The sequence below is a fragment of the Mizuhopecten yessoensis genome, unplaced genomic scaffold (assembly GCF_002113885.1).
Source record: "Mizuhopecten yessoensis strain PY_sf001 unplaced genomic scaffold, ASM211388v2 scaffold10739, whole genome shotgun sequence".
Classification (NCBI taxonomy): Eukaryota; Metazoa; Mollusca; class Bivalvia; order Pectinida; family Pectinidae; genus Mizuhopecten; species Mizuhopecten yessoensis.
Window position 1 is genome coordinate 100,282 of NW_018408697.1, and position 12,058 is coordinate 112,339.

General features: G+C 37.5%; 1 protein-coding gene across 1 annotated transcript in view; it reads right to left on the minus strand.

Moving 5' to 3' along the window:
• Positions 1 to 419: 419 nt before the first annotated feature.
• The window catches only part of LOC110462051, a 32,295-nt gene continuing 20,656 nt past the window's right edge, over positions 420 to 12,058 (minus strand). Inside the window, exons 8-12 of the mRNA XM_021515828.1 lie at positions 10,935 to 11,270; positions 10,551 to 10,687; positions 5,882 to 5,989; positions 3,251 to 3,303; positions 420 to 712 (exon numbers count right to left, since the gene is read on the minus strand). Coding sequence (XP_021371503.1) covers positions 706 to 712; positions 3,251 to 3,303; positions 5,882 to 5,989; positions 10,551 to 10,687; positions 10,935 to 11,270 — 641 coding nt within the window. The 3' untranslated portion in view covers positions 420 to 705. The remainder of the gene's footprint in view (positions 713 to 3,250; positions 3,304 to 5,881; positions 5,990 to 10,550; positions 10,688 to 10,934; positions 11,271 to 12,058) is intronic.

Consider the following 12,058-nt stretch of genomic DNA (forward strand, 5'->3'; position numbering starts at 1 on the left):
CAAATGTTTTTTAGGATATTGTTATTTGATGTTTTTAACATATTTGACCCCTTTGACCTTGAAAGTAGGTCAAAGTCATTTTAATGAGGAAACTTTATAACACTACATCCCAGGTACCTACTGGCCAAATATCATGACCCTGGGCCTTATGGAATTTGAGAAGATTGTTAAAGCTTTTAACCAAAAAAGTTGGCATTTGACCCCTGACTAGCATTTAAAGTTGACCTTTGACCTATTACTGTTATTGAGAAAAATATTTGCACTGCTGGTCTATATAACATACCGAAGTATCATGACTCTAGTCCAAATGGTTCTTAGGATATTGTTGTTGGAAATGTTTCACATATTTGACGGATGTGACCTTGAAAGTAGGTCAAGGTCATTTTAATGAGGAAACTTTATAGCACTCTATCCCAGGTACCTATCCTACTGGCCAAATATAATGACCCTAGGCCCTACAGTTCTTCAGAAGAAGTTGTTCAAAAGAAAAACTCACACTTCTCATGACCTCTGACCTCACACTACTCATGACCTCTGAACTCGCACTACTCCTGACCTCTGAACTCTCACTACTCTTGACCTCTGAACTCACACTACTCTTGACCTTCTTATTTACTGCAGTAAAAAAATCCAGAAAACTCCATATTACTTATATGGATGCTGCTCAGCTAGATTAAAATCCATGTAGTTTTTTTGTTTATATAGTCACATTCTGAAAAATAAGAAGTACATATCAAACCTTAAGTAGATACATTCCTTGTTATGATTTATATGATATTCATAAAATATAAATTATAATTGAGGGGAATATTTTATATACAAATACCAGACTTTTGTAGTTGTGAATAAGATGTGTAATGATATGATGCCACGGGGATACCAGATTTTAAGCATGGCCTAGTGAAATTTAGAGGCATACTGGCATGGGGCTAGTGACTTTTTGCTGATGTTATAACAAAGATACTTCTGTTCAATTCTATCATCAGGAGGGTAACAAATCAAGATTTTAAACCTTTAAACTCTTGGTAACAAATGGCGTCATTCATACCACATTGATGATGTAAGACGTTGTTGCTTTCCACATGTGTGCTAAATTTGGTAGTAGTCACTATTTAAACCTTCAAAAAATTGAAAATCAGTACTATCACCAAAATGGTCCTGTGAAGTCCTAACCAGGAATACAGAATTCCTTACCAGGAATATAATATAGACCTAACCAGCAATACAGAAGTCGTTACAAGGAATGCTGAGGTCCTAACCAGGAATACCGAAGTTCTAACCAGGAATACAAAAGTCCTAACAAGGAATACAGAAGTCCTAACCAGGAATACTGAAGTGGTAACCAGGAATACAGAAGTCCTAACCAGGAATACAGAAGTCCTTACCAGGAATACAGAAGTCTTGACAAGGAATACAGAAGTCCTTACCAGGAATACTGAAGTCGTAACCAGGAATACTGAAGTCGTAACGAATACAGAAGTCCTAACCAGGAATACTGAAGTTGTAACCAGGAATACAGAAGTCTTGACAAGGAATACAGAAGTCCTTACCAGGAATACTGAAGTCTTGACAAGGAATACAGAAGTCTTGACCAGGGATATAAAAGTCCTAACCAGGAACAAGAAGCCTTACCAGGAATACAGAAGTCCTTACCAGGAATACAGAAGTCCTAACAAGGGATACAGAAGTCCTTACCAGGAACAAGAAGTCCTAACCAGGAACAAGAAGTCCTAACCAGGAATACTGAGGTTCTAACCAGGAATACAGAAGTCCTTACCAGGAATACAGAAGTCCTAACAAGGAATACAAAAGTCCTTACCAGGAATACAGAAGTCCTAACAAGGAATATAGAAGTCCTTACCAGGAATACAGAAGTCCTTACCAGGAATACAGAAGTCCTTACCAGGAACAAGAAGTCCTTACCAGGAATACAGATGTCCTAACAAGGGATACAGAAGTCCTTACCAGGAATACAGAAGTCCTAACAAGGAATACAGAAGTCCTAACAAGGAATACAGAAGTCCTTACCAGGAATACAGAAGTCAGACCAAGGAATACAGAAGTCTTGACCAGGAATACAGAAGTCTTGACCAGGAATACAGAAGTCCTAACCAGGAATACTGAGGTTCTAACCAGGAATACAGAAGTCCTAACAAGGAATACAGAAGTCCTAACCAGGAATACAGAGGTTCTAACCAGGAATACAGAGGTTCTAACCAGGAATACAGAGGTCCCTACCAGGAATACAGATGTTCTAACAAGGAATACAGAGGGCCTTACCAGGAATACAGATTTCCTAACAAGGAATACAGAGGTCCTTACCAGGAATACAGAAGTCCTTACCAGGAGTACAGAAGTCCTTAGCAGGAGTACAGAAGTCAGACCAAGGAATACAGAAGTCTTGACCAGGAATACAGAAGTCTTGACCAGGGAAACAAAAGCCCTAACCAGGAACAAGAAGTCATAACCAGGAATACAGAAGTAGTAACCAGGATTTCAGAAGTCCTTACCAGGAATACAGAAGTCCTCACAAGGGACAAGAAGTCCTTACCAGGAATACAGAAGTCAGACCAAAGAATACAGAAGGTTTGACCAGGAATACAAAAGTCTTGACCAGGGAAACAAAAGCCCTAACCAGGAACAAGAAGTCATAACCAGGAATACAGAAGTAGTAACCAGGATTTCAGAAGTCCTTACCAGGAATACAGAAGTCCTAACAAGGAACAAGAGGTCCTTACCAGGAATACAGAAGTCCTAACTAGGAATACAGAAGTCCTTACCAGGAATACAAAAGTCCTAACAAGGAATACAGAAGTCCTAACAAGGAATACAGAAGTCCTTACCAGGAATACAGAAGTCCTAACAAAAATCAGAAGTCCTTACCAGGAATACAAAAGTCCCAACCCGGAATCTACACTTACAAACCTGTATCACTCTAGGTGGACAGTGAGGTAATATCTACACTTACAAACCTATATCACTCTAGGTGGACAGTGAGGTAATATCTACACTTACACACCTTTATCACTCTAGGTGGACAGTGATGTAATATTCACACTTACACACCTATATCACTCTAGGTGGACAGTGAGGTAATATCTATACTTACAAACCTGTATCACTCTAGGTGGACAGTGAGGTAATATTCACACTTACAAACCTGTATCACTCTAGGTGGACAGTGAGGTAATATCTACACTTTCAAACTTGTATCACTCTCGGTGGACAGTGAGGTAATATTCACACTTACTTAAAATTCTGGAGAGCCTCCAAAATTTCATCTTTCTTTTCACACTTGATCTCCTGAAAAGTAAAAAATCAATAAAAAAAACATTGACTTTCTGTTTCTATAATTTCTTGTTTGGACTTCTGTATGGAAGCCCGAGCTCATTCATGGTTTGTATTAAACCCTATAAACTTAAAGTTGTAGTTTAAGTTTTTTTCTATTTCAAGAGTAGGTTTTCTCCTACACTGACCCACGAATTCACGAACAGTAGTGATGGGCAATCGGTTTAGAATCATAATCTGTAATGAATTAGTAAACTGATCGATGATTGATTGCCTAATGGGGACTGAACACCCAGATAATGTTAGAACTTTTACATCAATACACCGACTTGTTAACACTACATATGGAGACAATCATAAGAGCATACGACTTTCAAAGCATATTTTACATGGAAGACTTTGAAACACTTTGATTTAAAGATGTCCCGATTATATTATTTATGGAACTGGGAATTAGTAATAGATAATCAGAATCGGAAAGGGAAAACCGATTGATTTTTGATATCATAATCAATCATCAGCCCATCACTATCTAAGAGAGATTGAATTGAACTAGGGGATTGTAACAACTTTACAGTAAAGTATGGTTCCAGTTAGAAATAACCATTTTCAATCACTTTCAAAGAATTAAATCATATCATAAACATGAAGAATTTATAAATGAGACATATTTTTCTTTGAAAATATAAGTAGGTATTATGTTAATAATATTCAAAGCGTCAAGTAAAATGTCAGATTTGACACAGCTTTGACAAGGAAATAACAGTTACTTGTAGTTTATTACACAGCTTGTTCTGTGACAAAGAAATAACAGTTACTTGTAGTTAATTACACAGCTTAAATTGTTCTGTGACAAGGAAATAACAGTTACTTGTAGTTAATTACACAGCTTGTTCTGTGATAAAGAAATAACAGTTACTTGTAGTTAATTACACAACTTGTTCTGTGACAAGGAAATAACAGTAACTTGTAGTTTATTACACAGCTTGTTCTGTGACAAAGAAATAACAGTTACTTGTAGTTTATTACACAGCTTGTTCTGTGACAAAGAAATAACAGTTACTTGTAGTTTATTACACAGCTTGTTCTGTGACAAAGAAATAACAGTTACTTGTAGTTTATTACACAGCTTGTTCTGTGACAAGGAAATAACAGTTACTTGTAGTTAATTACACAGCTTGTTCTGTGACAAGGAAATAACAGTTACTTGTAGTTAATTACACAGCTTGTTCTGTGACAAGGAAATAACAGTTACTTGTAGTTAATTACACAGCTTGTTCTGTGACAAGGAAATAACAGTTACTTGTAGTTAATTACACAGCTTGTTCTGTGACAAGGAAATAACAGTTACTTGTAGTTAATTACACAGCTTGTTCTGTGACAAGGAAATAACAGTTACTTGTAGTTAATTACACAGCTTGTTCTGTGACAAGGAAATAACAGTTACTTGTAGTTAATTACACAGCTTGTTCTGTGACAAGGAAATAACAGTTACTTGTAGTTAATTACACAGCTTGTTCTGTGACAAGGAAATAACAGTTACTTGTAGTTAATTACACAGCTTGTTCTGTGACAAGGAAATAACAGTTACTTGTAGTTAATTACACAGCTTGTTCTGTGACAAGGAAATAACAGTTACTTGTAGTTAATTACACAGCTTGTTCTGTGACAAGGAAATAACAGTTACTTGTAGTTAATTACACAGCTTGTTCTGTGACAAGGAAATAACAGTTACTTGTAGTTAATTACACAGCTTGTTCTGTGACAAGGAAATAACAGTTACTTGTAGTTAATTACACAGCTTGTTCTGTGACAAGGAAATAACAGTTACTTGTAGTTAATTACACAGCTTGTTCTGTGACAAGGAAATAACAGTTACTTGTAGTTAATTACACAGCTTGTTCTGTGACAAGGAAATAACAGTTACTTGTAGTTAATTACACAGCTTGTTCTGTGACAAGGAAATAACAGTTACTTGTAGTTAATTACACAGCTTGTTCTGTGACAAGGAAATAACAGTTACTTGTAGTTTATTACACAGCTTGATCTGTGACAAAGAAATAACAGTTACTTGTAGTTTATTACTCAGCTTGTTCTGTGACAAGGAAATAACAGTTACTTGTAGTTAATTACACAGCATGTTCTGAGACAAGGAAATAACAGTTACTTGTAGTTAATTACACAGCTTAAATTGTTCTGTGACAAGGAAATAACAGTTACTTGTAGTTAATTACACAGCTTAAATTGTTCTGTGACAAGGAAATAACAGTTACTTGTAGTTAATTACACAGCATGTTCTGAGACAAGGAAATAACAGTTACTTGTAGTTTATTACTCAGCTTGTTCTGTGACAAGGAAATAACAGTTACTTGTAGTTTATTACACAGCTTGTTCTGTGACAAGGAAATAACAGTTAATTACAGAGAGGTTTAAGTATGCAACATTTTAATCAGTATAATTACTACTGAAGCTTCATAGTTGTATTTACTTGACCTGTACCTGAAGCAACTTGACCTGTAACCCTGAAGCAACTTGACCTGTGACCCTGAAGCTCCTTGACCTGTGACCCTGAAACAATATGTTTGTATCTTACCTCTTCTGACGTCAGCTTATAACCTTCAGCAACTTTTTGATCAAGGAGTTCAATCTGACGGATTTTTTTCACCAAACGTCGCTTCTCCTTCTTGTTGTCTGCATTAGACTAAAAAATAATAAAATACCATATATCGTAGTAAACACAGGTTGGGGCAGTCTGTTTTACTGAGTAAATGTTCTCATCCATGTAAGCCCGCTCGTTCTCATCCATGTACAGTTAACACTATCATCCTAAGCGCGCTCGATCTCATCCATGTACAGTTAACACTATCATCCTAAGCCCGCTCATTCTCATTCATGTACAGTTAACACTATCATCCTAAGCCCGCTTGTTCTCATCCATGTACAGTTAACACTATCATCCTAAGCCCGCTCGTTATCATCCATGCAAGCCAGCTCATTCTCATTCATGTACAGTTAACACTTTCATCCTTAGCCCGCTCGATCTCATCCATGTACAGATAACACTATCATCCTAAGCCCGCTCGTTCTCGTCCATGTACAGTAAACACTATCATCCTAAGCCCGCTAATTCTCATCCATGTACAGTTAACACTATCATCCTAAGCCCGCTCATTCTCATCCATGTACAGTAAATACTATCCTCCTAAGCCCGCTCGTTCTCGTCCATGTACAGTTAACACTTTCATCCTAAGCCTGCTCATTCTCATTTATGTACAGTAAACACTATCATCCTAAGCCCGCTCGTTCTCATCCATGTACAGTTAACACTATCATCCTAAGCCCGCTCGTTCTTATCCATGTACAGTAAACACTATCATCCTAAGCCCGCTCGTTCTCATCCATGTACAGTTAACACTATCATCCTAAGCCCGCTCGTTATCATCCATGCAAGCCAGCTCATTCTCATTCATGTACAGTTAACACTTTCATCCTAAGCCAGCTCATTCTCATCCATGTACAGTTAACACTATCATCCTAAGCCCGCTCATTCTCATCCATGTACAGTTAACAATATCATCCCAAGCCCGCTCATTCTTATACATGTACAGTAAACACTATCATCCTATGCCCACTCATTCTCATCCATGTACAGTTAACACTATCATCCTAAGCCCGCTTGTTCTCATCCATGTAAGCCCACTCGTTCTCATCCATGTACAGTAAACACTATCATCCTAAGCCCGCTTGTTCTCATCCATGTAAGCTCGCTCGTTCTCATCCATGTAAGCCCGCTCATTCTCATCCATGTACAGTAAACACTATCATCCTAAGCCCGCTCATTCTCATCCATGTACAGATAACACTATCAAACTTTGTAGCCTTTCATCCCAGCATGATACAGGCCAAATATCAGTACCCTAGGCCTTTTGGTTATTGAGAAGAAGTTGTTCGAAGATTTTAAGACATTTGACCCCTGTCACCTTGAAAGTTGGTCAAGGTCCTTCATTTGAACTTGGTAGCCCTTCATCCCAGCATGTTACTGGCCAAATATTATTATCCTAGGTCCCTTAGTTATTCAGAAGAAGTTGTTTAAAAATTTTCTAAGACAATTGACCCCTGTGACCTTGAAAATAGATGAAGGCCGTTCATTTGAACAAACTTGGTAGCCCTTCATCCCAGCATGCTACAGGCCCAGTATCAGTACCCTGGGCCTTTTGGTTATTGAGAAGTTGTTTGAAGATTTTACGACATTTGATCCCTTTTACCTTGAAAGTTGGTCAAGGTCCTTCATTTGAACGAACTTGGTAGCCCTTCATCCCAGCATGTTACTGGCCAAATATTATTATCCTAGGTCTCTTAGTTATTCAGAAGAAGTTGTTCAAAGATTTTAACATATTTGACCCCTGCTACCTTGAAGGTCATTTATTCCAGTTTGCTTCTGGCCAAATATCATCATCCTAGGCCTTTTGGTTATTGAGAAGTTGTTAGAAGTAAAATATTGACGCCGGATGGACAGACGGACGCCGCACCATGGCATAGGCTCACTTGGTCCTTCGGGCCAGGTGAGCTAAAAACTAGAATTATGTCAGTGTGACATTAAAGCCGCCCACCACTTTAAACCTAATTGCTTCAGTAACACGTTGAGCATCAATATCTACTATAATACCTCAGATATGTGTTCTCTATACTGCTAATTGAAAATCAGGTCATGTGATGATGTTGCCTTTGGAATTTCCAAAATCTATCACCTCTTAAATGATGCATAATGCCAATTGGTGAATGGATAATAAAGAATAGGTGCATTTTGTAAAATGAAGGATAATTAACAGTAGTGGGAAAACATGCATGGAGAAAAGAGACGTACTCTTTTTATTTTTAATTATTTTTTATTCATAACAATAAAAAGAGGCCCAAGAGGGCCTGTATTGCTCACCTGAATATTTAAGCAGTCATAGCAAAATATTTTCATTAAATATTATATTGCACTAAAAATATTTCCCTCGCAAACTTTGTTTGCTCCATCTGTTAAAACTACCAGCAAAATATTATTATAAGATTCTATGCTTTTTCATTCTTCTTCAGAAGTTGCTTGACATATTTTTCCCTGTGACCTTGTACGTAGGTCAAATTCATTTTCCTTCTCAAATTGGTTAGCTCTATTCCTTAAAGCTACCAGCCAAATCTTATGAATCCATTCCTTTTAGTTCTGAAATACAAATCCTTTAAAAGGTTGTTGACCTGTGACCTCTAAAGTAGGTCGAGGTCATTTTCATTCGTAAACTTTGGTGAGCTCTATCCCAGGAAGTCACCAGCCAAATATTATAATTTTATGTCTTTTAATTCTCCTTGAAAGTAAGTCAAGGTCATTTTCATTAGCAAACTTTGTTTGGCTCTTTCCCAGAAAGTCACCTGCCAAATATTAAGATTCTATACCTTTCAGTTCTTCAGAAGAAGTCGTTTGAAGTGTCTGACACATTTGACCCCTGTGACCTTGAAAGAAGGTCAATGTCATTTTCATCCTCACACTTTGTCAAGCTCTATCCAAGGAAGCCATCAGCCAAATATAAAGATTCTACACTTCTCAGTTCTTCAGGAGAAGTCATTTGAAGCTTTTGACATATATGACCCCTGTGACCTTGAAAGTAGGTCAACCTAATTTTCATTCTCAAACTTTGTCAGGCTCTACCCCAGGAAGCCCCCAGCCACAATTAAAGATTTTATACCTTTCAGTTCTTCAGAAGAAGAAGTCGTTTGAAGTGTTTGACACATTTGACCCCTGTGACCTTGAAAGTAGGTCAAGGTAATTTTCATTCTCAAACTTTTTTGAGCTCCATCCCTGGAAGCCATCAGCCAAATATAAAGATTTTATACCTGTTAGTTCTTCAGAAGAAGTCGTTTGAAGTTTTTGACATATTTGACCCCGGTGACCTTGAAAGTAGGTCAAACTAATTTTCATTCTCAAACTTTGTTGGGCTCTATCCCAGGAAGCCACCAGCCAAATATAAAGATTCTATACCTTTCAGTTCTTCAGAAGAAGTCGTTTGAAGTTTTTGACATATTTGACCCCGGTGACCTTGAAAGTATGTCAAGGTCATTTTCGTTCTGAATCTTTGTAGGGCTCCTACCAACAAAGCTTTCAGCCAAATATCATGACTCTAAGCCTGTCTGTTCTTCAGCAGAAGTTGTCTAAAGGAAAAGTTGACGGAGGGACGGAGGGACGGACGGACGACGGACGCCGCACAATGACAATTGACATAAGCTGGTGAGCTAATAATTATTAATATATGTAGTGACTTTATTTACTGTCATTGAATATACAAAATCTCACAAATGTTCTTGATATATTTGAATTATATTTCTCAATGCGACTTTACCAACGTAAGAGTTATTTCCCTTACACCGGATTGAATAATATTTTGACATGGCGCGAATTCTTGTCAAACAGCAGCGGCAGTTGTGTCATGTTCTTAAATTGTTATATTTTTATAAATAAATACACCAGAAAAAGCATGCTGTGTAACAGAAATGTTTGATAAGCATACATGTAACAAGGTTCACATATCGTCTCGTCTCAGAGCCATTACCGTTATCAACCTAGGCACGTTATGTCATATTATGTTCCCGTTTGAAAATTCAAAATAAAGGTAATACTTCATCACTCATACGGTTTATAAGTATATATATTTACTTCTTCCTTCTACAGACAGCGTCAGTGCTTGACAGTCTTCACATGTGCTTTCTCGAATCATATGTGTTTTACACATGTAACACTCCTCAGACCTCAATCTGAGTTGCTAAAATGCTCAAAACCCAGTGCACGAATTTCACCACCACAACACTCGTAGAATGCACCGGAGATAAACATTTTGTTTTCAGCAATTATTTAAAGTATGGATTATTATTTGGAGAAGAGTATCAGAAGACTTTATGTAACACAGGTGAGTGTCAGAGATTCTACTTTCTATTTACGATAACGAAACTATATAGCGGAAGCATGCAAGACTGAATTATGCGCACGCACCCCGAACGGAAGTGGGTCCGTCATTTCGTTCCCTGAACAGAATTAATAAGCTGCTCGGCTCTCACCAAGAGCGGCTTAAAAATTGTGAAAAATGCTCACTGGAAGCTTTAAATGTTAGCAAGAGTACATGCATAGTATTAATGAAACAATTAACATAGAACCAACAAAGTAACTGAGGACTATATAGAAGCATCACCAGACAGTATCTTTGAATTGGTAGTCACGGAGACAACTAACTTACCGAAGTGCTGCTTGAGGAGATGTTGCCATCGTCAGCCTCTGAACCAGAACTGTTTACCACAGGAATATCTCCAGAGATGCCCTTCACGTTAGGGATGACAAAGCTTGGAGAGGCACCATTCTGTTTTAAAATGGATCCTGGAGAAAAAAGCACTATCATAATAACATTTCAAAATTTTGTCTTTATAAGATAAATGTTGTCAGACTTTGAGAAATGTTGTGTTGCTATGTTAAATAATGTCTGCCTATTATTAATGTTGTCAGACCAGATAAATGAAGTCTGCTTATGATAAAAAGTTGTCTGGCTATGATTATGTTGTCAGGCTATGTTAACATACACAGTTAAACAAAACTAACAGAAAAAGTAGGTGAAAAGGTAAAGTACCTCTTTCTGACCCACGCCCCAGTCCCATACTGAACACATTCGGCATCATACTGCTAGGCAACCTCAGTGCTGCCTGACCAATCATTCCTACAGCCAGCTGTTGACCTGCAGGCTGTTTGACCACGAACTGTTGACCAGGCTGTGTAACTGCTGACTGTGTGATCATTGACTGCTGCTCAGCTGAAGAATGTATGGAGTTGGTATTGGTGTTAATTGATGTATATCCAGGAGGCCCCATTGACATGAGACCCCGACCAGCTGCCCTCCCAAGACCAGGCTGGCCCCGTCCTACTGGCATGGGTCCCTTGGGAGTGACCTGGGCAACACCACGACCACCTGAAACACAAGTCACACAATCAACATAGCCATGATTTCCTGATCATTTATATGTAAAACATCAGTATATTCTCCCAGTCAATAAGGTTTCCTGATCATTTATATGTAAAACATCAGTATATTCTCCCAGTCAATAAGGTTTCCTGATCATTTATATGTAAAACATCAGTATATTCTCCCAGTCAATAAGGTTTCCTGATCATTTATATGTAAAACATCAGTATATTCTCCCAGTCAATAAGGTTTCCTGATCATTTATATGTAAAACATCAGTATATTCTCCCAGTCAATAAGGTTTCCTGATCATTTATATGTAAAACATCAGTATATTCTCCCAGTCAATAAGGTTTCCTGATCATTTATATGTAAAACATCAGTATATTCTCCCAGTCAATAAGGTTTCCTGATCATTTATATGTAAAACATCAGTATATTCTCCCAGTCAATAAGGTTTCCTGATCATTTATATGTAAAACATCAGTATATTCTCCCAGTCAATAAGGTTTCCTGATCATTTATATGTAAAACATCAGTATATTCTCCCAGTCAATAAGGTTTCCTGATCATTTATATGTAAAACATCAGTATATTCTCCCAGTCAATAAGGTTTCCTGATCATTTATATGTAAAACATCAGTATATTCTCCCAGTCAATAAGGTTTCCTGATCATTTATATGTAAAACATCAGTATATTCTCCCAGTCAATAAGGTTTCCTGATCATTTATATGTAAAACATCAGTATATTCTCCCAGTCAATAAGGTTTCCTGATCATTTATATGTAAAAC